Source organism: Pungitius pungitius, chromosome 14 (assembly GCF_949316345.1).
Source record: "Pungitius pungitius chromosome 14, fPunPun2.1, whole genome shotgun sequence".
NCBI lineage: Eukaryota > Metazoa > Chordata > Actinopteri > Perciformes > Gasterosteidae > Pungitius > Pungitius pungitius.
In genome coordinates, this window is record NC_084913.1 from 3,760,619 (window position 1) to 3,785,598 (window position 24,980).

The window sequence follows — 24,980 nt, forward strand, 5'->3', positions numbered from 1 at the left end:
CACCAACCAGCATTAAAAACCAGCATTTACCAATGCAAAATAAGCTGCAAAGCATTAACATAGTGTGTGGAAATAAAACGCATCAGTGGAACACATGTGGTGAAAGATTAAGAGGAGCACGCCGCGTCCGCGTGTTGGTTTGCACAGAAGCATTGACGTTTAAATATGATATCACATGACAACCGTCCATCTCCATTCAGGAGGTAAACATTTAAATGTCAGATTTCAACCAGGATGAAAGTATTTAAGTTACTTCTAAATGTCCCGGTCCAACTTCAGCCAACTCATTTCTTTAAGTTTCAGATACGAAAAGTTACCTCAATGTAGTTTTTTCTATTTTAGTTGCGATTGCCCATCTGAACTCGAACGCCCTAAAAACAAACACATTTGAACCTAAGTGAGCGCTTGAATCTTTTTAAAGAGACAGATTTTAAAACCACATACATTTTTCAAATCCACAAACCAAGCGGTAAACTCAAGTAGCGACGGCACTTCAGCTCCAGCTGTTCCGCTGCTTGTGAGATTCAAATCCCCCCTTTGGCCTGTTCTTGACTTTAAGTCCTAAGAACAATCGTCTTTAAATCACACCAACCGAGTGTATCGAGGCTGCGGGGGGGGGGGGGGGTCTCTCTGTGTTCCACCGCCGCGCCGTAAAGGCTTGTGCTAAAAAAGCTGCAGGTTAACATCGGATTCACTATGGAACTGCCATTATTGATACAAAAATAGATATGAAAACATTTACTGTATACAAAGTATGTGGGGGAACCATCGAGACGCGGGGGGGGGGGGGGGGGGGGAGAAATAAATCCAGTGCCAAAAATGCAACAACCACCTACGTCAAGGCCCCCGTTTACTGCACCTTTCCAGTCACACACACTTGGTAAACACTGCACAAAGCGAGCCTTCAACACAGGCACAGTAAGGAGTCTACGTGTCATCGGTACACAAATCAAAACTAAAAGACCACGAGGACGCTCTGAAACCCCTTCGGTGAGGCGGAGTGGGAGCCGCTGGGTGCTTTCTGTTATTGTGGGTGCAGGTGTGTGTGTGTCTGCGTTTGTGTCTGAACTGTAAGGCAAGGCGAGCAGCCACGGCGCCCATTAGCACCAGAGCGGGTCCGCGGGTCCGATGACTGGGAGGTGCCCATAACGAGGCGTGTTAAAGGTCTTTTTGACACCGTGTGTGACTTTTTTTTTTTGAGTTGTGGATGGAAACTCAACATCACACGAAACCACTGCGCCCTTTTCTAAATATAAACACGCGTCAGTCTGTCGGTGCCTCCGCAGACTGCTGTTTTATAAAAGATATCTAACAACGTGGTATGCAAATGTCATCGGAGAGATCACTGCTCGACATCAGCCTTCCGCTGTCAGGTCGTGTGCCGCCGATTGGATTTGCCCGACGACGGGTGTCTAAAGTGATTTAGCTGATGTTGCGTTTGCTTCCGCTGGAGCTCAGACGCGTCGCCCGAGAGGATCTGCGAGAGCGATCTGACTCAGCTCGGGTCTCTGAAATCCACCGGGGGGGGCCCCCAACATGGCCGCCGCTGCATTGGTCACTTTTATTAATGCAGGAGACGATTGCGATGAAAAAAACACATTAGAAAGACATTAAAAACATGGTGATGACACCTAAATTGGATCCGGATTCCCTTCCCTGTCTTCCCTGGGTAGCGTCATTGAACCACACCTCTCTCTACAAGGACAGACACCAAATAATGATCCAATAACGCCAGCAAACAACCGCACAACGCTGCCCTTTGCGTTCGGCACGGTAAAGGTGGAGCAGGTGTTTTTAAGGCCTTCAGCGGCGGCGAGTGGGGAAATAACTCCGCCCTCTCAAAGGGAACTTTGTCCCCCCTGGGGCCGTGAACCTGTCGGATGAAGGTGGGTCTGAGCCGCGGGTGCGGGCGGACGAAACGATTGGGTTAAAAGCAGAGAGCCATCTACAGAAATCCATGAAATGACTTCGATCGATGGAGAGACTCCCACCGAACGGAACGTGGCCAGCGGCCGCTAGGACTCCAGCAGGCTGTGCCAGCGGCACACCTGCTGCCCTTTGGACTCCTTCATCTGAGTCCAGTGGGTGAGCTCCTCCTCCCCGGAGCTGTTGAGGCCCAGCGAGATCCAGCCGATCATCTCCTTGCGCTTCATGCTGCGCTTGTTGTAGACGGAGAGGATGAGCGTGACGTCCGACAGCTGGAAGAGGGCCACCTGGAAGACGAAGGTCTCCCTGTAGGTCGGGTTGGGCTGGCCTCGACAGATGGAGGTCTTGCACTTGGACATCTCGTGGCCCATGGAGTTCAGTAAGGTCAGCTTGACATACGTATCTGAGAGAGAAAACGGGCGGAGGAAGCAATTAAAGGGGAAATGATGCAAACCTTCAGAGATCCTTTTTACTCTTGTATATTATTTATGGCACCTGAGGCGAGTGCTGGATCATTATTGCACGTATTTATCTTTGGATTAAAGCGCTTCTACCTGCCGCAGCTGTGTTTCTCTCTGCAGCAAAATGTGACCCATTTTTTGGCACAAAGGTTTCTTGTAATCACGCCGCTGCAGCAGTTGATGTATAGGATCATTCCGACATAGGATGCGTTTTTTTTTTCTTTCTCTTCTCTTCCTCTGATCAAACACACAACGCGGCTGTGTGTGTGTGTGTGTGTTCCTGATAGCGAGAGGGCGAGAACATTCAAAGCGTGCACGCGGCGTTACTTCTGCCTTGTTGCCATGCAACAACTGCACGTCTAGCCCGATGTCGGGGAGCCGGTCGAGGATGAGAAATGGACTGGATGAAGTTCGCAATACGTCTGTAGAATGAATGTTCCCCATCAGGACGAACCCTCCAGGAGCCACTATGGTGTTTCTCTGACTTTGACACAACGTCGCAGACTTTTGGAGCTCCTGGGGGGGAGGGCCTCGTGCCGAATGGGGGCGCGTGCGCGCTGCGGATGTTTGCAAACCGATCAGAAAACATCACCTTTAGACGCTGAGGATCACGTCGTCCTGTGAGACATTCCCCAGCGTTTCTACTCTCCCAAATACGTGCACATTCCCAGAGAATGAGTCTCATTCATTGACTTACTAAAAACAAAACAAAAAAAACACCGGCACCATCGAGTGATTAAGCGGTTGGCGGTTTCCTTTTTCTCTCCTCATTTCCTTTGCAGAAATCAGGAGAGAAACTGACGCCACAGATCCAGCGGTAACGCAAACGAGGGAAGACTGGCAATCACAATGTCTCTTTGAGAGTGTTTCGCCCCTCGTCTCCCACCGTACTCCACAATGACGGCGTGCATTATGTTCCTGTCTAAAGGGGGGGGGGGGGGGGAGTGTAAGGAATGAATTGCCGAGGCTTTCATGCCGTCGAGTGCCAGCTGCCTTCCAACGCCTCGCTCCCCGCCTTGAATCACACATTCAGTTGCTCTCTTTGACATAAAAGCACAGTGAAAAAAAAATAGCCTTGATTTCTTTTTCGACTGCTGCTGAATGGGCTCCGTGGAGCCGTGGATGCCTTAAGTGGTCAGCGGCGGTGAGGCACGGCTCTTTGGTATTGTGGCTGAATGAGAGGGGCTGCGACTGATGATTAACTTGACTTGGCGGCTCGGCACTGTTTTGAAATGGCAGAAAAGGAGCTCTGAAATGGCTCTGCATCTCTCCACTTTGTGAGCAGCACAAAGTCAATCAAGGCCTTCATAAGGATTTTGCAAAAAATGATTTTTTTTCCTCTTTTTTCCCCCGCAGTGTTGCCAGATGTGACTATTTCCAAAACGCAATTTATAGACAGTGTATGGGAAAGCATAAACATTATCAAAATCTGGCAGCTCCTCATGTAGACATTAATGACTATAAGGAACACGGAAATTAATGGGAGGACATCGCGGGGAGTCTACTGTATGGATGTTTCTGCTCTTCTCTCCATTTATGTTACTTTCTGACGTAAGCAAAGCTGAACATTTAACAAAAAACGAAGCCCAAAGCGCAACGAACAGCGCGCCGCTGAGCCAGCGGCGTTTCCTTCCCCGGAGCAGCGTGAACAGTGCTGCTCGGGAGCGGAAAGGCGGACGGCCTGCAGGCCTCACGGGCACGCACACAGAGGAGTGACACGACACAGGTAGCCAGAGCGGGGTGCATGACACAAACACATTCCGGAATGAAGGGGGCGGGTAGCTATGCAGCAGGCGGCCATCTTCATGGATGAGTGTTTCCATTTTAGAGTGTGTGTGTGTGTGTTTATGTGCGTGTGCAGGGGAGGGACGATGAAGACGTGAAGTGACGTGTTGATTTGACACCACCTTTTGAATCGGGGGAAAGACGTGTTGAACAGAAACTGTGGGAGGGGGCTTTGTGTTGGATCGACTGCATCCATGAAGACGGGTTTCAACGGCGATGGCACGTCACTTTGCGGCAGGACAGAGACTCACCTCTGATTATATAAACCTGTCCACCTATCAAGTGTTTTAGACAACAGAACAGCCCATCTGACAACATGGGTTGGACAGCAGTAAGAAAAAACAACGGACCGAGATGTCAAACAGGTTGTAAAGGTGAGAGACCTTCAGGTGCAGACATGACAGAAAATGCGAGGAAAGAGAAACAAGGTCAGTGGGCCAAACGACGTTCACAAAGTTCAACAACAGGCGGCCTTTGTTTGAACTTGCTGCTCCGACCCCCTGGAGACGGATCGGTACATGAGGGGCAACCGGGGATCAAACCAGGGGACAACCGATAGAGACTGTCTATCAGCTGGAGAATGTTTTCGTTTAGTTGGAAAAAAGCAAAAAGCAGTTCATATGCATTCAACATAAGGTCTTTATTAAAGGGGAGATGCATTTATATAATCTAGTATAAATCGAATACATTATGATTGAGGTTCGGTCTTGCAAAACAATGTTAACGGTTGTGACATTCGCTCTAGAAGCAGATTAGAGTGACGTTATCACATGATGCATATAGACTGCCTGGACTTACGTGCCCCCCCCCCGCCTGGAAAAAGGTTCACACGCGTCACTGCTCTCGTGACGGGAGAACTCAAACAGAACGTTTCAGAGTACTTACTGGGTGGCTTGTTGGCGGCGAGGTTTTTAAAGTGAATGCCTTTAATGATCTCCACGGAGAGCCGACCTGTCGTGGCGTTGTACACCAGGCCCACGAGGATCTCTGGTGTGGAAGTCTGGCTCACTGACTGGAATGATGAGGCGCTTTCGCTGCATGTCGTGTCCGAGAGGCTGACCTGCGATTCACCGCCCTGGAAACGTTCGCAGAACATTTCGGGAAATGACTCACTGGTAAGCGTGACACAGTCCACAAATCCTTCTATTGATCTAGTAATAGCAAATATTTATTTCTTACTATTTCCTCTTTAGTTCCTAATAACACCAACAGCATTTGAGAGGCCAAGAATTCAATAATTCAGACTTTTAGACACTTCTTTTAAATAAATAATCAAATAAACCAATAAGGACTAATTCCTTGTTGGATATACAACAAATGTCTAAACTAATTAAATTGGATCAGATTTGCAAAAAAGGAAAACCAACCTGTGGAACTAAATTGACGGCATTATTTGCTGCAGTGCCAACCATCCCGCAGACACATTAAACCAACAGTACATTATAGAGATTATAAATACATCCGTAGATAATGAATAACTCTGTGAGAGCTGTGGAGGCGTCATTGGTCAGGTGTTGACACGAGGCCCTGATCCGACTTACCGGGAGAGCACAGCAAGGGTCCAGCATGACCGGCACGGACACCTTGCCCTGAAGGTTGAGCTTGGTGAGGTAGAACACCTTTTCCCCGAGCGCCTTCTCCTTCTTCATCCGCCGCACGCTGTAAAGGCGGAACCGGACGGCGTAGTTGCCGATCATCTCCGACTCCACGTGGCTGAAGTGGAAGGTCTCGGTGAAGATCGGGCAGGGGCCTCGGGCGATGCCCGTCTTGGCCCTCTGCTTCTTGGTGGGCAGCAGCACCAGGTGGACCTGCCAGGAGATGTTGCCCGTGCGCTTGGCGGCGGGGAGGTCCGACGCCGCCATGATGGTGACCGCCAGCTGCTGCTCCTCCGAGTCGTAGTCGAACACGGCGTCCAGGGTGCCGTGCTTGGCCAGCGGATCCGGGTCATAACCTTTCGCCAGCCGGGCGGCTGACCCCCGGGCCGACATGTTCTGAAGAAACCGAATAGAAGCTCAGTGTGGATTACACCCCCCCCCCCCCCCCCCCCCGCATCAGGTGCGGTCGTTACCTCGGGGCTGAGCACAGCTGTGCTGTCGCTGGGCACGTCCTCCTCGTAGCCCTTGTGGAGGTAACTCTCGGGGCCGTCGCTGCACTCGCTGGGGCATTTGCCGAAGGACAGGTGGGGGCTGCCGCTGGCGTAGGACAGGTCGCACTTGGCGTCCCCCAGGTCCGACAGCGTGCAGGACATCCTGGGGGAGCCGTTCTCGTCCTGGTAGGGAGGGGGCTGGAGCTCGTCCAGCGGCGGCGTTCGTCTCATCCTCTGGATGCAGTTGGCTGGTCGGGGGGGGGGTCACAATGACGTAAGGTTCGGCAGTGAACAAAGTGAACTTTGGCACATCTTGCACAAGTGCGATGCGAATGCTCCCGATATTACATTTAACACCTTTAACTACTCGGTGACGTTGGCCCGTCACGGTCCACAGAGAATGAACCCTGTCGTCTTTGGTAATCCCTCGACTTCACATCCACGGCGAGCCGGAAGGTTCCGATCGTCCTTCCAGCAACAGCATCAGGATTCATTCATTCATTCATTCTCGAGAAGGCAATTTGCCATACACAAATCGGTTTAAGCAAAGTGAAAGAAATACTGCAGGGTTGTTAGACTTTTTTTTTTTTCTTTCATCAATGTTATTCTGCCGTTAACTTTGAGGTCGAGGCCCGACTTTGCGTCAGCGCAGCCTCACAGAGCTGCAGGCACGACTGTAGTCATCTCAGCCAGCGCTGTAAGCAAGGCAATTATACTGGTGGAGCAAAGCTCCTACACAAACTCAAAGGGCTTCAGACGAACAAGAAGATGCCGAGAAAAAGCATTCAAAAAAAAAGAAAAGAGACAAAATGAAATGTATTGCAGAGTGGAAGAAGCCCAGCGGCTGATTGATTGAAAGGTGAAAAGGTTCCAAGCGAGTGCAGCTTTGGCGTGGGAATGAAGAGAAGTATTTGTTTTGTTTTGGACCAGACCAAAACACCTGAATCCACTTTTAACAACAGTGGAGATAACGGGAGAGAGAAGGTCGCTGGTGGACGGGCTCATGAATTTCTACTTCAGCGTGCAAACCTAGTTGCGTTTTTATTGCGGTCTTCACCAGATTTTGATGATGCGCTACACGTGTACGCATGTGCATGATGTCATGGAGCGGTGCAGGAAGGACACCCGGAGACGAGGATCATCGTTCGTTTGTGACGATTGTCCTGCTGAACAATCAATGGAAACATCCCTTCAGCGTCCGGTTGGGCCTCCAAACGGCTGTCTATGCATCGATGCATTTACAAAATGATGCGTTCACACAGTGAAGCTTTACACAGGCGTTCGTATGTATTCCTGCACAGCCATGCCATTTGATTTAATGTTTGATTTAACGCAGCTCTTCAGCATCGAGTCGAACGCCGCTGTGTGCAATTTATCACACATTTCATTTCCACACACGTTCTGCCTGTCCTCGAGAGCATGATGTGCTTTCTGGGAGGAATTTTGTGAATGCACAACCTAAATAAAACATCAGATATGCACCATTAAAAGGACCAAACTGAATACTTCTTAATCTGCAGCCGATTTCATGCCCCTCACCTTTGTAAATAATTCAGTTTGCCTGGAAGGTGGTGAACGAGGCTACGCGGAGAGTCTCTGTGCCACTTAGAAAGAGCCCTAAATAGTGTTGTCAGCTGCATTCTCAAATGCGCCGCCATTGTCCAATTTGGATTCACAAAAAAAAAAAAGGCGAGAAGCCGATGCTAACACTCCCGTCGGGACACTGGCGGAGAGTTCTTTAAACCCCGGTCTCTCGCCAAACAAAAAGGAAAAAAAGAGAAAGAAATAAAGCAAACAAAAGATGAAGAAAAACCTCATTCCTCTTACTGTCTCCAGAACTTTTGGGAAAAGCCAACGCTGTGATGTGACGTAATCTTCTCCACCTCCACTGTTTGAGCTTCTTCCCCGAGTTCTTGAAACTTTCACTCTTGATAATGTCAGTACGAGACACGCGTCAAAGTACCACATTACAGTGTCACAGTGGAGCCTTAACTAAGTGTCACGGAGGCCTTGATGAAAGGGAGCAAATCCACTTTTTCTCTCCTGCTGAGCCGGGGGCGTTTGATTTGATGGAAGCTGCTGTGTAAAAGCACCACACTTTCCTCCAGCCCGCTAATTGGGACGGTTACAATTCCTCCTCCCGTCTACACCCCCCCCCCCCCCTTTCATTCGCGGGGTTTCACCCCCTCCTTGTTTTGCCTTGTTGTAGCTCGGCGCGTGGTGGAAACAGTTTGTGCTTTTGTGAATCCTCACTGCGAGACTCGGGTATAAATATCTTTGGTGACAAATGAGCAGCATCTCACCCCCCCCCCTCCCTGCCCCCGCCTTGAGTGGCCTCTCAATCAGCAACCATTAATATTACAGGCAGAAAACACCTCTAGGCTTAAGGCCGGTAAGGCTTCATGTAATACCGCCCGATGAAGGAACATTCCAGCGATAGAAGATGTAGTCAGGGTGCAATTAGCTTAGCTTAGCATAAAGACTGTGAGTAGGATGAAGGGACGCCCCGTTGGAGTCTATTAGACGAACGTTAACGTAATGAAAGCACGTTGGAAGCGACATCGTGGGAGCGACCATTCGCTGATTTACTTTCAATGAATCACTGCACGGACCGTCCTTCGATTGGCTCCTTCTCACCTGCACAACCCGCCCTCATGGATAACACGCGTGTCCTTCTGTGGGAAGTCGGGGGCGTTTTTTTTTTTACGACAGGTTGTTTGGAATTAAAGTGCACTCGTTTGCATCCCCGACGGCGCTCCGTTTTTTGGAGGGAGGGAGTGACCCGGCGCCGCGTGGACCGACCGGCGCGAGGTCGCTGCGTGGTCGCTGCCGATCCGTGACGGGTTGGATTTGGGAGAGAAAAGCGCAGCCATCAAAGCCTCACCTCGGGGAGGAAAATAACGAACCTCTAATACTTCCTACCAAAGTGCAGTCATGGATGAGCGGAGTTCTCGCTCCACTTCCTCTCTGCGCTGCAGATCAGATTACTGCGTTGCTTATTACAAGTAAACTGATTAGAAATAATCCGATGATCCAAACGAGTTTAGAGAAAATGCAAACGTGCCCGATTTTCCCCGAATGGAATCATCAGCCTTCAAACGTTGAATATAATCCTCCAACCGTTTGCGGCTGTTTGACTCGGGGAAACAAACAGAGGAACTTTATATGGATAAATTGTCGCTGTATGAATAAAGTTCAAATGATTGCTGTCGGGCACAAATGACTCAAACCACGGCCTCTTTGACACTGACCGCTGATGCAAACAGGTCACTGATGATCGGCTCCTGGGTAAATTACTTATTCGAAAAAAATGTCATTAAAAGTTACAGAATTGCTGCATATTTAAGGGCACGTGCTTAAAAGAGCTGGTGGCCTTGGGTTGAGAATGTAATAACACAGTTAAATTCCTGGTTACGTTTAGGAAGTCAATCTTCTGGGACCCCCAGTGATATGTTGCATGAAACATGCGAGGGGTCTCGAGATGATTAACAGAAGCAGAGAGTGCGTTTGTGCCACACAACCTCATGCTTAATATTTCAGACCTCCCTCTAGTCTTTGCTTTTGATCTTTTAAATTGCCTCACAATTACATTTCTTTGGGACTTTTATTCGGATGAAAGAAGGGAGCAAATGAGTGTGGTTGACGTGGGGGTTGGAAGTTTAGTTGAAATGATTTTTAACTGATCAATTAAATCCAGCTTCTCAAAGATACTGATGAATATGAGCCTCAGTGAGTAAACATTATAGATTAAACAATGAATTCATTACTAACCTTGACCTGCTGTTAGTTTAGATTTATGTGCAATCATAGGTTTTGAAGATTGGGGAATAATCTTGCTCTTCTCACTCCTCCGAGTCTCCAAACCAGGGATTACTGGTCGATTCGTTTGGGCCATTGTGTGTTGTGGATGACGCACGTCTCCTCTACGTCGTGTGCCACACAAGTGACCATAAATATATTCATGTAATATCCCTGAATGGCCCATCTGCAGGATGACAGGGACCATCTAGCGGATGTGAGGAGACGCGCAGCCTTCGCAGCCCTTGCATAACGACCGCCTCGCTCAGTGCTTCTTCGCTAACGGAGAGACGGGAGCGTGTCAGGCGATATTTATCCCTCAGACACACATTCAAACATTGCCATAAATAGATGGTGCCAGACACTCGGCCTTGGAAGCCACTGTCTTATACAACGCGGGGCGGTTTGGGCGATTCGCCGATCGAGGGCCCTGGCGATGATTAGGTTGTTTTTTGTCTTTGAAAAGCACCGGCAGACGTTAACGCGGCTGATCACACACGGATTTCCATCTTTGTGTGGGTCCAAATAATAAGAATACAACGAGAAGGTCTGGCACAGCTCCGCACAGGACATCACCGAGTAAATCTGTTGCATCCGTCCTTACAGTTCTCAGTTTTTATTGATTCCGTTTTCTTACATAATTGCTTTCTTGATTTTCATTTGCTATTTCTGTCCCTTGAAATAAATTGGTAAAACTGCAACCAGCACCAGTTCATTTAGAGCTGAACAAGCCATGAATAACAGCTTTTGCTTTATTTTTCCTCCAATGAATTCATCTACTCGGCTCCTCCACCTGAACCCATGAATCCATTGTTATAACCACTGCAGTACATCTAGACGTAAGTCCTAAATGATTGATTCACATCCAGGGTGCAGAGGAGGTGTGTGCGCGCATCACACAAGCACCCGATCCAAATAGGTCAGCGCCGGCGCTCTCGATGCTTAATGTTGAATTTAAAAGAAAAACCTGCCTTCCATCCGCTGCGGTGAAACGCCTTGTGATGGCGAGTCGTGCAGATGGGAAACAGAGATGCATCAAAAGAAGAAAAAGAAAGACAGAAAAAAAAAAAAAAAAAAAAAAAAAAGAAGTGGGAGGCTGCGGCTGTGCTGATTATGCAGACAGTCGACTGTTTCACAACACTCCCACGGAGAGTGTGCTGAACGGGAGCTTCGCTTTGATCACCTCTCTGGATTAACTGCAAGTGTGCGTGACTGCGCGCGCGTGTGTGTGTGTGTGTGTGTGTGTGTGTGTGTGTGTGTGTGTGTGTGTGTGTGTGTGGTGCGTTTGTGTACGTTGGTCCCGAGGTGAAGAGGAGTGGCTCGACGGGGGGGAAATCTCGGGTAATTGATTATGAATGGCGATGATCTTAAAGCGGCATGGTCTCTGTGTCTGGAAACTAGCGGGGAAGAACTCGCGTTCCAATAAAAACACAACCCCCCCCCCCCCCCCCCAGTCGGCCTACCGTCGTCGGCCGAGGCGTCGCTGCTGTAGCCGTTGTAGTCGGCGGTCAGAGGGCTGTACTTCTGGCGGCTCTCCCAGCGGAAGCCTCCGGCCTGCTTGGCGTTGGCGGGCGCCTTGGCTCCTCCCCGCAGGCCCTGGGAGCGGCTGACCGCCTCCTGGTACTGACCCATCAGCTCGTCTTCGCTGTCCGACGACGAGCCCTGCAGGTCGGCGTCGACCTTGTCTGTTTGGGGCGGAGAGAGACGCCCCCCCCCCCCCCTGTTACCGAGGGCCAATCCTAGTCCCAATCCCCATCTCCAGTCGCCGGGGCACTGGGAGCGGACCTGTGGGACGGACTGGGAGCCGCTACTGGCCCCAGACCGTCACAGGAAATCTGCTGCTGAACCGATTCATGAAACGTGTGAAGTACAGGCGACTAAACTCACCAAAACTAAACATGTTTGAAAGCAACAAAAATGGGAGACGGCTGGATTTCATGGCTATTATTTTTGTCTACTGGTATTTTATACCTATCTTATTTTTTCTCTTTATTTGCCGAACATTTTGATATTATGGGCATTGAATCAAACTCATTAAAATTATTGTGGTTGTGGCCTACATATATAGGAAAAAAAGCACTTATTGTTTAATAAAATAATGAGATCCATTCATCCATTCAGGGCGTTTGGCCGTGGCAGCTGTTGCTGATTGGATCATTCATACGGAGCGCCACAGATCATTCAGTCACAGCTTTGTTAAGGGGTTGCAGTTAAAAAGACATCTGCACACTCACACCGACATCCTGTTTTATGTATTTTAATTCATCTATCCCGCCTCAAATGATCTAAATTATCCTTCCGGAGCTTTGTATGTGTTGAATTGTGGGAGAAAAAAAAAAAAAAAAATCACAAGGCGTCGTGATTCATTTTGTTGTTCGGTTCTGACGGTCATGACACGAGATGTAATCATCCCTCAAAAGGACGATGGTGTTTAGATTTTTTCTTTGTTTGAGATGCTGGATGTGTCCTTGAGATGTACATGAAACACCGCCGGTAGAGAACACCTAGAGATACGATCAACAGTTTAGTGGGATTATAAAGAACAATTCCTTTTCATCCATTTAAATCTTTTTTTTTTCATCCATTTAAATCTTTTTTTTTTATGTGTTGGTAATTTTGACCCGAACTACCTTGCTGGTGTCACATGTCTACACGGATTGCACAAAGCTGTGACTTCATTCCAGGTTTTACCGGTTAATGAAATTCACGTGTTAGGCAGCAAACGATATTTGTCCTGTGCGATTCGATTGGTGGAAGCCTGCAGGTACAGAACGCTGATAACTTGACAAAAGAGGTGCTTACAACCCAAAAGACAGATGTGAGCCAGCTGGTAAAGTAGTACGATCGCACATTGAATCATGCATCTTAAGTCACACAAACACCACGAAAATGTAAGAAGCGAGTAATCATCACTGACGTTGCCAAGGAGCTCTGCCTGTGATTTGAGACGTTATGCAACAAAGTGCTTTGTTATGCAACAGACGAATATTTATAGAAAAAATGAATCAGTAATAATGTGATGTGAATAAATTGTGCAACGCAAGTTTGTTGGCTATTTATAATGCAGACCTCTGGAAAAATGATATCTGTTAAACCTGAATATTCAGTGTCTCTGATTGGGCAAGCTACATGTTTTTTTTTTTAAACAAGGGCAATGAAAAACAATGTATGAAGTTTAAAAAGCAGGTTATAGACCAATATATTCTAGAATTTGAACAAAAAACATCCGTACAACATCCTTACTCTACGTCAACCAGCCGGGTGAAGCTGCAGCTCCACCTTTGTTCCAACAGGGGGCAGCAGAGTGTTAGGACGACTTCACACGGACGCACACTGAGCAGACCCTCCTCAAACTAATCTCGCATTTTGTTTCAAGAGCGTTCAGTAAAAAGATGAAACGATAAAGGTCATGCATTTATCGAAATGAGCAGAGAAATATTCTATAACCGAATGAATTTTAAAAAATCAGTCATTGCTGCAAAAAGACACGAAGAGCGATTGGCTCGCCTCTTCTCTCCGCCTTTGTTTTTAACTGAACATTAGTTTTTAACTGAACATCAGAAAATTACTGCGCGGGGCTCCCTGGGGGCCACCAGCCCTTTGAGCCCCCGAGGCCCTGTGGATGGACGACAGGTGAACACGCCCACATCTATCAGCAACAAGCAATCCCAGGGTCGAGAAAAATATATTTGAAAAATATGTATTCTTTAAATACACCAAAAACAAAGCCCTTATTGCACTTGAGTGCCTCTAGTTTATTGTCGCCAGCTGTCAGATTAATGGGGAGTGTACCAGGCTCAAACTTCAAAAACAGTGTAAAATGAGGTACACAACCCAGGTATAAATCACATTTGGTGTCTGTGTAACTCACCTTGCGGCTTGTTTTTCTTCCTGAAGTCATCGAGGCACTGAAGGCTCCCTGGGCTCTCCAGAGCCAACTTGTTGTTGAGGTACCAGAACAGGAGGGTGACGAGGATGATGAAGAGTCCGATGGCGGTCAGGAACCCCAGCACCTCTGGAGAGACTGGGATGCAGAAAATCTGATTAAAGCCGCCGCTGTTAAATGTCAGCACACTAGAGCCCCCCCCCCCCCCCCCCCCCAAAAAAAAAAAATAACCTACCCATCATTTTGGTAAACTTAGTGGAACGTGGCTAAACGTGCTCCCCAAAACGTTACATCGCTAAAATGATGTACGGCTGTAATTCTCCTGTCGGACCAAGACAACTCATTGTGGCCATAAACCATCATATTGCCCGTAGATATGGCTGGACATACTGTGTACAGAGTGCAAGTATGGTAGAACCAGTCCTCCTACTTAAGTGACTTCATGTTAAAATAATCAAATGAATGCGGTTGGTGTGTGATGAATTTTCACAGTAAAATGAATGTTTTATTACTGCAACCGTAAGAAGAAAAACATGCAAGTAACCCACTCTCCACGAACACCAGTTTAAAACAGAGGGAAGGCGGAAAACAAGTCGTGGAGAGCATCAGAGAGGTTTGTTGCCATAGCAACAGGTTCAGGTGCTCCAGACGCACAGGCCAATCAGATCTCAGGAAACGCAGCAGCGACTGCCACACACCAGATGAGCTGTGCGCTGCGGTAACAAACCCACTCAGGGCAGAATAAAGTCGATGGAGGCAACCGGCGGGAGACGTTTTCCCACAGGACGCATCTCCGTGACCTTCCACCTCGTGTTTGACCTTCCCACAGCCCTCATGGAGGCGCTGTGTCACCAAGAAAAAACGCTCCGCCGAGGAAGTCTGCTCACATGCTGTTGCACGTTAACACATCTAAGCGGTCCAAAATACTAAAAACGTCCCGATGAGGGGAATTAATGCTTCATTTCTCCCCACCGAAGAACGAGTATGTGCACGTTGGAGGAGCATGGGGGCGCAGCGGTGTCGTCTCACAGCATTCCCATAGTTATATTTTCCAAAATAACCCGGCTATGAATATTGTACAGAGAACATTTCAGATCCAAGAGGCAACACTCGGAAGGGTTGTTTACGACTCGGCTGCTTCAGCACCACGGACAGCACCCTGGAGGCATCGACTCAAGCAGTTAGAGCCACGGCCCCTGCTTGGGGGGGGAGGGGGGGGGGGCATTACTCAGTCAGGGAGGGGCGGGGTACGCCCACTACAGCCCACTGACACATGACAAGACCTACAATGAATCGATGAACATGATCAAACTAAGCTAAACTCAGTAGGAGTTCATCCAAGAACATTTATTTTTACTAAAAGAAATATAAAATTAACAAATAAATTAAAATCACTTGATTCTACAACACCCTCCACAAGGCTACGGATGGCATCATTTAGTTTGGCTCTCCCTGGCTGATATCAGTGTCCACATATTTTAAACTACATTCTTTTGCAAATGTTTAGTCTATGAGCAGAAGCTAAAATAATGTGAAAAGACATCATAAAAGGGTTCCTTTCTCAGACTTTAGAAAGCTCCCTCCAAGAACCGAACAAGACAGGATATGACCGATTTAACACTTCCTTATGAAGAGTAAACTTGAAGCATCAATGGAGGTCTGGTATAGTTTCGACTGTTAACTGGTGATAATATTGAGGAATCAAGTGTTGTACAGAGAAGTGATAAAGGAGAATGTCTGTGTCTTCTTGCAATTAGGAGGAAATGTTCACTTTTCAGATTACTGCTGGGCTCATTCACAATGATGTATGAAGCCTTTCGCATCGCGGAAATCATCAAGTCCATTTTGTTCAATTTAACCCGACGACTGTCGTGGCACAGATGGAGGATAACGAGCTCATTTGGCAAGGAAGCGTAGTTAGATGACTTTCTGATCAATGATGGCGTTTTCCGTTACTTATAATATCCACACAATGCCCGCAACAAGTAACCGGACTCCCCTCAAACTCACTTCTGCATTGGTTCCAGTCTGTGATGTTTGCGATTGCGTGTGAAATGAGGCTGGGCTGCAATGAGCCCTGATTTTGGTTTGGTCACATGGCGTGGTGGGAGCAGGAGGCGTTGTCCCACGGGAACGCCGGTCTGCTCGCACCGTACCAGCCTCGCACCGATGACTGAATAATTCACAGCACAGATGGAGCAGGATCCTGCTGTGTTTGATTCCCCAACTGGCTCAAACGGTGAAAATAATATTTCTCTCTTTACTCCTGTCTTAATATTACAATGTTCCGTTTTACTCCGCGTTTTGCATTCGACGTGGGACGCGACACGTTTTGCTCATTTTCATGAGCCGAATGTTCATTCGGAGCGTTTGGTTTCTCACCTGCATTCACGAACTGGAACGGTTTGGAAATTATCCTAAAATAAGTCCATGAACATGATCTTCATTAAATACATTTGACACAGTGAGATGTTTTAACTACAAATGACCAATGAGAAAGAAGAGCAGTAGACCTCATTTTAAGGACTCAGGGCTCACACAACCCGTTCAGCCCCCTTCTTTTAAACAGTGGGTGGCGGTCTGACTTTGTTACACGCAGAGATCAATGAAAACAACCACGTAGTGGTTACAAACTGTATCGCACACCTGTGTGAGAGTTTCTAAAGTGAAAGTGTGGACAGAGTGGGAGCCATGGGAATAAAGGAATGCATCAACACGGATCAATAACTCACGTTTCACATTGCTCCCTCATGATCACTAATGGAATTAGGCATTGAATGAATACTGTGTTTAGATCCATGGTCCAGGCCATTTAGGTTGAGGAGGGCAACCGGATTTGAAGGACTGACTAGCAGTTATTTTCAGCATGTTAAAACATGTACTGGGGGAGAGAGGCCATGTTAACGTCACTCTCTCCCCTCTAACAGTATTTTGACATTCAGCTAAAGGGACAGGAGGAAGGAGTCCTTGTGTGAAGGTAGGTCGGGGGGTAGGAAGGTTTCATCTTGACTAAAGGTGCGCCGGTCCGACTGTTTCATTAAAACGTAAAGAGTAGAACTGAAGTGAATATAGGGCGTTATTACAGATACCCGATCTGACAACTAGAGAACCTCCAGGACGAGGAGGACGCTGCTGGCGAAGAGGACATCCGGGTTACTCAACTGACCGTGTTGCCGTGGCGACCGGACTCAGGTATGTTCGTGGGAGGGAAAAGGATGATGGATGGCTGGCTCAAGGTGATGTGCTTGTAGTGTACGAAGGTATTTTTTGATCACACGTATTGTACACGTGATGATGTGAACGAGCTTTAGTCTGAGGCCCTGGGAGTTGCTGTGATGTCTTTGTTGTGTTCTGTCCGCATGGTAACAGTTGCCATGTGGAATGTCGAAGAGCACAAAACAATCCCGAAACCACAAAAAAAAAAAACACACCCTCTGCAGGCAAGAGAAGCACTCTCACCAGCCCTCCCATACACACTCCCACACATGGTCATACAATGCCTCCAAGCAAAGTACTTACTGCGTGGCCACAGACCTGTTCTCTCTCTCTCACACACACACACACACACACACAACCCCCCCCCCAAAATCTGCCAGCATGCAACCAGGCAGACGATTCGGGGGCTCATACACGCAGAGAAGCAACAGGGTGCCTCAACACGCAGGGTTACGATTATTCAAGGTCGCCGGGTGTTCTAAAAAGCTTGTTATTTCATAACTTCCCATCCGCCGCAGCATCATGGCCTTATAAAACAAATCTCTTCACCATTGTGTGATGACAGGAAGGAAAACATGTGCCGAGAGTAAAGGTTGCAAACAAAGTCACTTATGAAATGAAGAACGCTTCATTTAGGTATTCTTTACCTAAGTGGATGACGCAATGTCCTTTTTGTAATATAGAAGGTTTTAGTCAAATTAGTTTTTATACCCGTAACTCTTATTATATACATAAAGAAAAGATATGCATTAAAAAAATATGATAGTTGATTAAAAGATAACATGCGATTTCATTTATTTATATACATCCACATTTGTGATTCCCATACTTCCTGTACTTCCATTCTCTTAATTAGATACCAGTGTTAAAATGGTTCTCACGTACGTAAAAAACATTATTAAGTGTGACCATGTTGGCTGTGTACTCTTTTTTGACTGGTGCTTAAAAAGGCACAAATATGTTTTCCATTCATTTACACTACAATTACTACGTCACTAAAATAGCCTCTAAAAAACAAGGGACACAAGCGGTGAGCAGACAAGCCGGAGCACAGTGGGACAGGGGGACGAGGACGACTGGTAATGCACGCTAAGGAGAAAGGGCAGTGTGGGGGTCAAAGGTCGGGCCTGCCACAGCTCTGATCTGCCCTACCTTTTCTGACGCAGATCAGCTCATGCACTCCACAGTTACGCTCGCCACCTGGAAAGACAATGCAGTTTCAATGAGCCACAGCGAGCCAGAGCAGACATCACGTGATGGAACACAGATTCCTGTATGTAGGACACGGACGACACGGACAGAGACAGGACGGGGACACTCTGATGGGGTGGTGGGGTGTGGGGGGGGAGGGGGTGCACAGACTCAGCACAGAGTTAGTCCACAAGTCAGCTACAATGACTGAAACCCATCTCGGTGCGGCACTGGCGTGGCATCGTGTTCTCTAATAATAACAATGGAACGGTCTCAATGCCCACATACGCTCCACTAATGACCCACAGCTGCAGCTGGTCACAGCGCAGTGGGGCGCTGATGGTGCATTTGGTTATAGAGGGGGAAAAAAAAGAAAATGTTTCTTATTGTGGATCCATGAGGAAAAGGTCTGGATTATTAGGGATTCATCCAGTGGGGCAACAGCCGGACCGACATCATTCACAGAGCCGCTAAAACGAAGAAATGAGTGTTTGGATGTGAAATGTTGAGTGAAAGAGACGCGAGGGCTTCCTTCCAGACAGTAACTGGGACTGGGCCCTGTTACTCACACTTGTGAGGGGCCTCCCGGGCTCTGAGCTCTGCCTGTGGGATCCCTCTACAGCTTTCAAAACACTTTTTTTTTTTTTTTGTTGAAAATCTCTGCCGCTCAACTGCGAGTCGTCGTTGTCCAGCCGGGTCGATAAGGCAGCTGTGTGTGGGACGAAGCTCCCTTTTCCTCCTTCACTCACATCAGAAATGACATTTATTTGGCCTTGCTCTTGAGGACGTCACACCGGTGGATCGTTTAAATAACTCGGGAGTTGGAAGCTCCCTTAAGCGGCACTCACGTTTCCTAAAGCAGCCTTCACAAGACGCCTCATTTCAAACGCGTTCCCCTCCCAACGTCTCCTCTTAATTATAGATACATCCCTGATGCTAATTTGACTGTCTGATGAATGCATTGACGGTGAGAAACAAACTTGTCATCAAAGCGGGAGGGGAATGAGGTAAACGACTTCCCTGGTGGGTGACAGTCTTCTGAGAAGTAAAGTAAACATTATCGTTGCTGCTCTAGATATAATATGAATGTGACTCATTTAAACGCTGCCATACAGAGATATTACACACGCTTCAGTAGTTGATGTTTTTTTACGATTGATAAGAAAGGAAATCAATTCGGCAACAGTTTTCGAGGCCTCAGAGAGGTAAGATCAACCTAAAAGAAGTCTTCCTGGTATTAAGGCCAAACAACCCCAGAAAAAAAAATAGGAGTTTGAACCAAGCCGATGACAGAAGTCGTCTCAGAAACATCCTCAGAGTTAAGTTCCATCAACACTGACCAAACACCAACATAAAACACAACATATGGGCCCAATATGCAAGAAGAAGCCGAAAAAGATGCTAATATATTATGAATGTTTTCAGACAGACGATTTCAGCCTCGCGACTGTGATGGAACACAGTTTTATGGCGTCTTTGTCAAAGAGCCGTCCCTCCTTCTGCTGCGTGCCGCAATCACCGTCTTCTGGGACTCTGACAGAAACAGGGCCGGCGACTGAAGACAACTCGTCGGGGACACAACTAGGAACATACTTTGTGTCTCACTTCCGCGAGCTAAATCGAGTCAGACATGTGGGGTCGGACTTCTGGGGCCTGGCCCCATTGTTTTTGAGGCTTTGTCCTAGTTTCTGTAAGGGATCTCTAGGACCGGCCCCCCCTCCAATCAGGCTGCCGAGGCCACCGCGTCCGGGTTAAAAGGAGAGGGGCGGAGCGATGGCGTGATGAAGAAAGGTGGGCTGAGGAAAGCGGATACCCTGACATTAGGCTCTTTGAGGTCCGTGCAGAACACGTGGAAAGAGAGAGAGAAGAACAATGGAAACAAACTTCTGGCCCCAGTAGGTTTCAAACTCAAAGTCATTATTCAGTCTCTTCCCAGAGTCAGACCCTTTAGCTGCTGGCTGCTGGCAGCTCGGTGACGGGCATAATGCTAATGCTAATGCTAACGAGAGCCGAGGGAATCCCCAACCGCATGGTCGCAGGCTGTTTACCAAAACAACGAGCTGAAGGACCACGCATCGCCACGGGAGCCTGACGTGCACTAAAGAGTTGGGTTCTCTAGATTTGACAATCGGCGTTTTAGTCATTGTTCAAATCAAAGTGCAGCTTACAAAGTCTGTGTATAACATAGAAACCACTCGCTCTCTTCCTTGGAAGTGGCAGAGGGAAGGTTTGTGCTCCGTCAGGTGGTTTAATCAAACTTGTTTGTGTTGTCATAACAACGGGCGCCGGGGGAAGAGACAAAGCCAGTTAGGGAGGGGAGGATACGGCACGTCAAAGATTAGCCAGCTCCCAGTTCATAAAGCAAACAGTGACCGACACGCTACAGCAGCACGGCCCCACACACCGCAACACACACACTGCAACACACACTGCACCACACACACTGCACCACACATTGCTTCACACACCTTTTTTTGTGAAGCACAGCTAGCTGCCGCTTTATTTTTAGACAAACCCACGTTTCTGGCTCTCTTGTGTATTTGTGCTAGGGACAAATTCTGCAGCGCCAGATTAACTAAATATTATATTAGAAAACACATCTTCATTGTGCATACTTACAGCTGCATTATTTATTTATTCTGGCCATTTTGAAACAACTCAAACAAGTGGGAAATGTACAGCTGACTTGTTGTCAGATAAAAGAAAAGGCGCCGTTCGCTTTGAGTCATGCTGACAAGTGGGAGTCCTTCATTCCCCCCCCCCCGCCCTTAGCGATCTCCTGGTCTCCACTTTTGATGCCAAACAGGTTCGGTCAGTGGGTTCAGCGGATCCTTCGTTGATAACCGCCGCCTGCGGCCGAGGGGAATGAGCACGATTTTACACAATATGATCCGTCATTTTATCCATTTTTAATACAAAGATATCGAGCTTTAACCACGTCTTAAATATTCAAGGCTGTCACTGTGAACTGTGTTATGCCACGAGGGGAGCGCTTTAGAGAGTGATTCATTGCTCTATTCCAGCTACAGCGTTCCATGGCTGAAATGCTCCAAAGACGTATTTGCTATTATCGCCACACATCCGGTTTCTCGCTCTCCAAAACAAGCAGACCAAGCACAACAATAAGATTCAAGCTTTGACAGGAAGCGACGTGGTTTAACGCACTGCCTGTCTTGGGGTAACAGTGTATTTCTTTCATATGTGATCTAGCATGTACGTCTCATCGGCTTCAGCTCAACTGCTTGACAAAGCCACCAGATGACAAATGACACTTGACAGTGAGATTTGAAAGAAATCGTGACAAAATTTCAGCCTTAAAAAGCCTTGTTGACATTTCAACACATGATATGTCCTCAGCTCATCCTGCTCTGCCGTGTGTGTACATAATGGATGTTGATCTAACATTTCTCATTATTGTAACTCCTATTAGCTCGGTGTGGTCGCTCATTGATCTTTTTCGGTGTGCATGCTGTGTGTATCCAATTAATTAGCCACAGGAGCTGTGATATTTTAGGAATTTAAGGCTGCACGCTTTGATAATGGTTTTAGGATGATAATTCTTCAAGATGAACCACAACCTGAATAAGCTAAATGCACAGGTTTGATGGCTCGGCTGAATGTCAGTTAAGACTTAAACAAAGTCTTTAAATAGCTCAAACTCGAGATTGTTTCCTTAAACTCTTGTAAGGAGATGTGATACTTTAATAGAAACAATTGACATTTAAAATGCATATTGCCATTTGCCTTTATAATTTACTTGAATTTGAGTAATCTCTGAATTAAAATAAATAAGTCATGTTAATCGATAATTGAAATAATTGTTTCATTTTATCATTGATTTTGCAGCGACAATGCACACCAATAAACAGTTGTATTGTAAGTGAGTTGGTCAGAGAGGCTACTTTATTTTCTATTTTGCGACCATGTTGACACAGAAAACTAGCTCTTGCATACATGAAAACCTTAAAGGGGACGAGGTGAACTGAAAATTAAAATTTCAAACTTAAAACCGTGAACGAATCACACGACCAGCCGAAATGCCAAATGACCACAGGGCCCCTTTTCCACTTTTTAGCGCAACGCCTCCGGCACCGCTGCTCGGACCGCGGCCATCTTCAAATTCGACCTTCACCGTGAACTACACCTGCAACGGTCCTGCACAGGTGCCACCCTTTGTCCCCAGACAGAAACGTCTGTAAGGAGTAGTACAAAGCGCTGCTGTGGGTGTTACTGCTAAAGTTTGGTGTCTCCGGGACCACATCTGGCCACCATGACTCACGCACGCAGACTCACTACAGTGAAAAAATATATACCACTGATTATTGAACACCCAAAAAAACAAAACATCACTACGTCCCTCGGTCCTCTAAAATGTCGGACCAAAACCACTTCCTGCTTCCTATGGCACCTCGTGATGTTCACCCAACCTCACAAGAACCGACAGATCCTTCCGCCTCCTACTCGCTGTCTAAGTTCCACATTTGTCTGTGTGGCCGTGAGAAAGCTTTAATGAAATGAGAGAAAGTCTAATGTTAAACTACACAAAAATGCAACACTCCGCTGTGGTTGAAACCAAATGAACCAAACTCTCTGTGTTGCTGCACCAGATGAGTCTCCTGCTGAGTTTCTCAACTCGGTGGTGGTCTAGTCGCCCCGTTTACAAAAGCCAGTCTGCAACTCTCGTTGTCCTAAGCCCTTAAAGCTTTACAGGTGGCCTAGTGGTTCAGATGTAAACCATGTACCGGGATTGCAGCGTTGCAAGGTTTAATATTGGCTGGGAAACTTAGTTGTATAATTTTCCATCCATCTGACACCTCGTCCGCTCTCCAGTGCCCACTTATAAACAAAGGCGTCATTCCATGTGAAATGTGGCAGAGTACATTCAACACTTTAAATCCCGTAACAGACCAAGCTGCATATTGATTTATTTTGGGAAAAACAACTAAAATGACTGCAATAAATTATATTTTTCTAAACACAGCTTTATATTTGGAACCAAAAAGTTTTAAAAATGCTCTCTATTACTGCAAAACAGGCCATTATGTGCGGTCTTTGGGTGAGCTTTATGATATTTAAGCTAATTGAACACCAAAGCTGCTTTCGACCTGCAAAGTTACACAAGCAGAACAAAGGTGTACAACCACATATCTGTGCGGAGGCTAACAAACACACACAAACACACGGAAAATAATCCTATCACGCAGAAACCACGAGCTGGACTCGGTACTTTGGATCGCACAAAGCCGAGAAGCAGGGCTTCCGTGCCGGGTGTCAGTCCGTCTCCAACACGGGAGGGGGACAGAGGGGGGAGTTTTCTCCCTCCGACCCAAGTTGTAAAGCATCCGCGAGAAGGAGAGTGTTGACGCAGGTTCGGTCACCGGGAGAACAGAAAGGAACCATTCGGTTGTTTCTCGGTGTCCGTGAACGTTACGAGGGCGACGGAGCGGAGCTGTCCCTTTCAGCACCAGCGTCTCCCGCGCAGGAGAATAAACCCCGCTTCAAAAGAAATACTAAATTAAATTTAAATAAACTACTTCCAGCGAGCACAGCCGAACCGTTCTCCCAAAGTCACGTGTGGTGTTTTTATTTATTTATTTATTTTTTATTCTGAAGGATTCACCCGTGACATGTATTCTTTTCCAGGCTGTAAGTTAATCACTAAGCAGAGGAGAAGCGTTATTTGCCTTACTTACCATCGATCGCCATGATGTTCTGTTTGGGCTTCCACCAGACGCCGGCGATGAAGACACGGGGGGGGGGGGAGCGGCCCACTGTGGGGCGGTAGGCAGGGGAGGGGAGGCGGGACTCGTGTCGTGGTACAGTCCGAGAGGCACCGGCGGGAGGTTTCTCCTCAGCAACGACGCCGGTTCAGAGAAAACGGCCGAAGCCCAGTCGGGTTAACGTCATTACATGTTTCGTGGCAGCTGGTCTCTCGTCATTGATGTAATGGTGTGGCGTTAGCTTAATTTAGCTAGTCCGCTAGCGTTAGCTTTGTTGTATAAGCAAAATGCTAATAAAACGTAAAGGTGTAAATTAGCTTAATTTGGTCAATCGTAAAGTTGTCTAACGAGTATTGTTGGATCTCACTGTGATTTCATATTTTTTATAAGTTTCAGAAGAAGTAGATTTTAATTGAGTTACTTTAATAATCGTTTGTACAGTTTCAATATAACGTTAACTTGATATATTTTGGATGCTAATAGTTCAACGAAATAGCTAATCATTGTATTAGTGTAGCTTAGTTGACCAAAATCAACTTGTATGATAAAAGCAGGGTATTGTTAATGAAAGTTTGTTTTAGCTAACCCTGGAGTTAAAGTTACTTTAGCACGGTTAAGCTAAAGATCATTAAATCCTAACGTAACGTTAATACGGCACCTGCTGTAGGATGCTAACACTTCCGTTAGCTAACTACTAGCTAGCAATGATTCATTACCGGACACAAATTTAATGTGTTTTTAGAAAACCGAAAGATATGTCGTTTTTGGAAACACTTACATGATTCATGTTGAAACTAACGTAACGTTAATTAGGTCAACAATCACGCCCAACTAACTTAACGTTCAGTTACTTTAATTGAGACCAGCCGGGACGTTATTCCGCAGTGCGCGTGCGTATTGGGCATTACGTT

At 47.0% G+C, this 24,980-nt stretch overlaps 1 protein-coding gene across 4 annotated transcripts; it reads right to left on the reverse strand.

Annotated features, from left to right (window-relative positions):
* Positions 1-781: 781 nt before the first annotated feature.
* syt14a (synaptotagmin XIVa) lies at positions 782-24,543 on the reverse strand. Of its 4 annotated transcripts, XM_037487543.2 has the most exons (9): positions 24,043-24,537; positions 18,311-18,358; positions 13,928-14,080; positions 11,520-11,741; positions 6,241-6,506; positions 5,714-6,163; positions 5,058-5,247; positions 4,424-4,480; positions 782-2,329 (listed from the first exon to the last, which is right to left on the reverse strand). In XM_037487543.2, the coding sequence occupies exons 1-9, from the start codon at positions 24,053-24,055 to the stop codon at positions 2,016-2,018; spliced, it is 1,713 nt and encodes a 570-aa protein (XP_037343440.2). In that variant the 5' UTR covers positions 24,056-24,537; the 3' UTR covers positions 782-2,015. The 4 variants fall into 4 exon arrangements, with proteins under 4 accessions (XP_037343440.2, XP_037343443.2, XP_062413484.1 ...); XM_037487546.2 differs by lacking the exon at positions 4,424-4,480 and having other exon boundaries at positions 24,043-24,543; XM_062557500.1 differs by lacking the exon at positions 18,311-18,358 and having other exon boundaries at positions 24,043-24,152.
* Positions 24,544-24,980: the final 437 nt, after the last annotated feature.

Coding starts and splice junctions, on each gene's coding strand:
- syt14a (XM_037487543.2), bottom strand. Junction 6,507..11,519: donor CGACGCCTCGGCCGACGACG/GTAGGCCGACTG, acceptor CCCCCCGACCAG/CCAACTGCATCCAGAGGATG. Junction 6,164..6,240: donor CAGCTGTGCTCAGCCCCGAG/GTAACGACCGCA, acceptor CGGTTTCTTCAG/AACATGTCGGCCCGGGGGTC.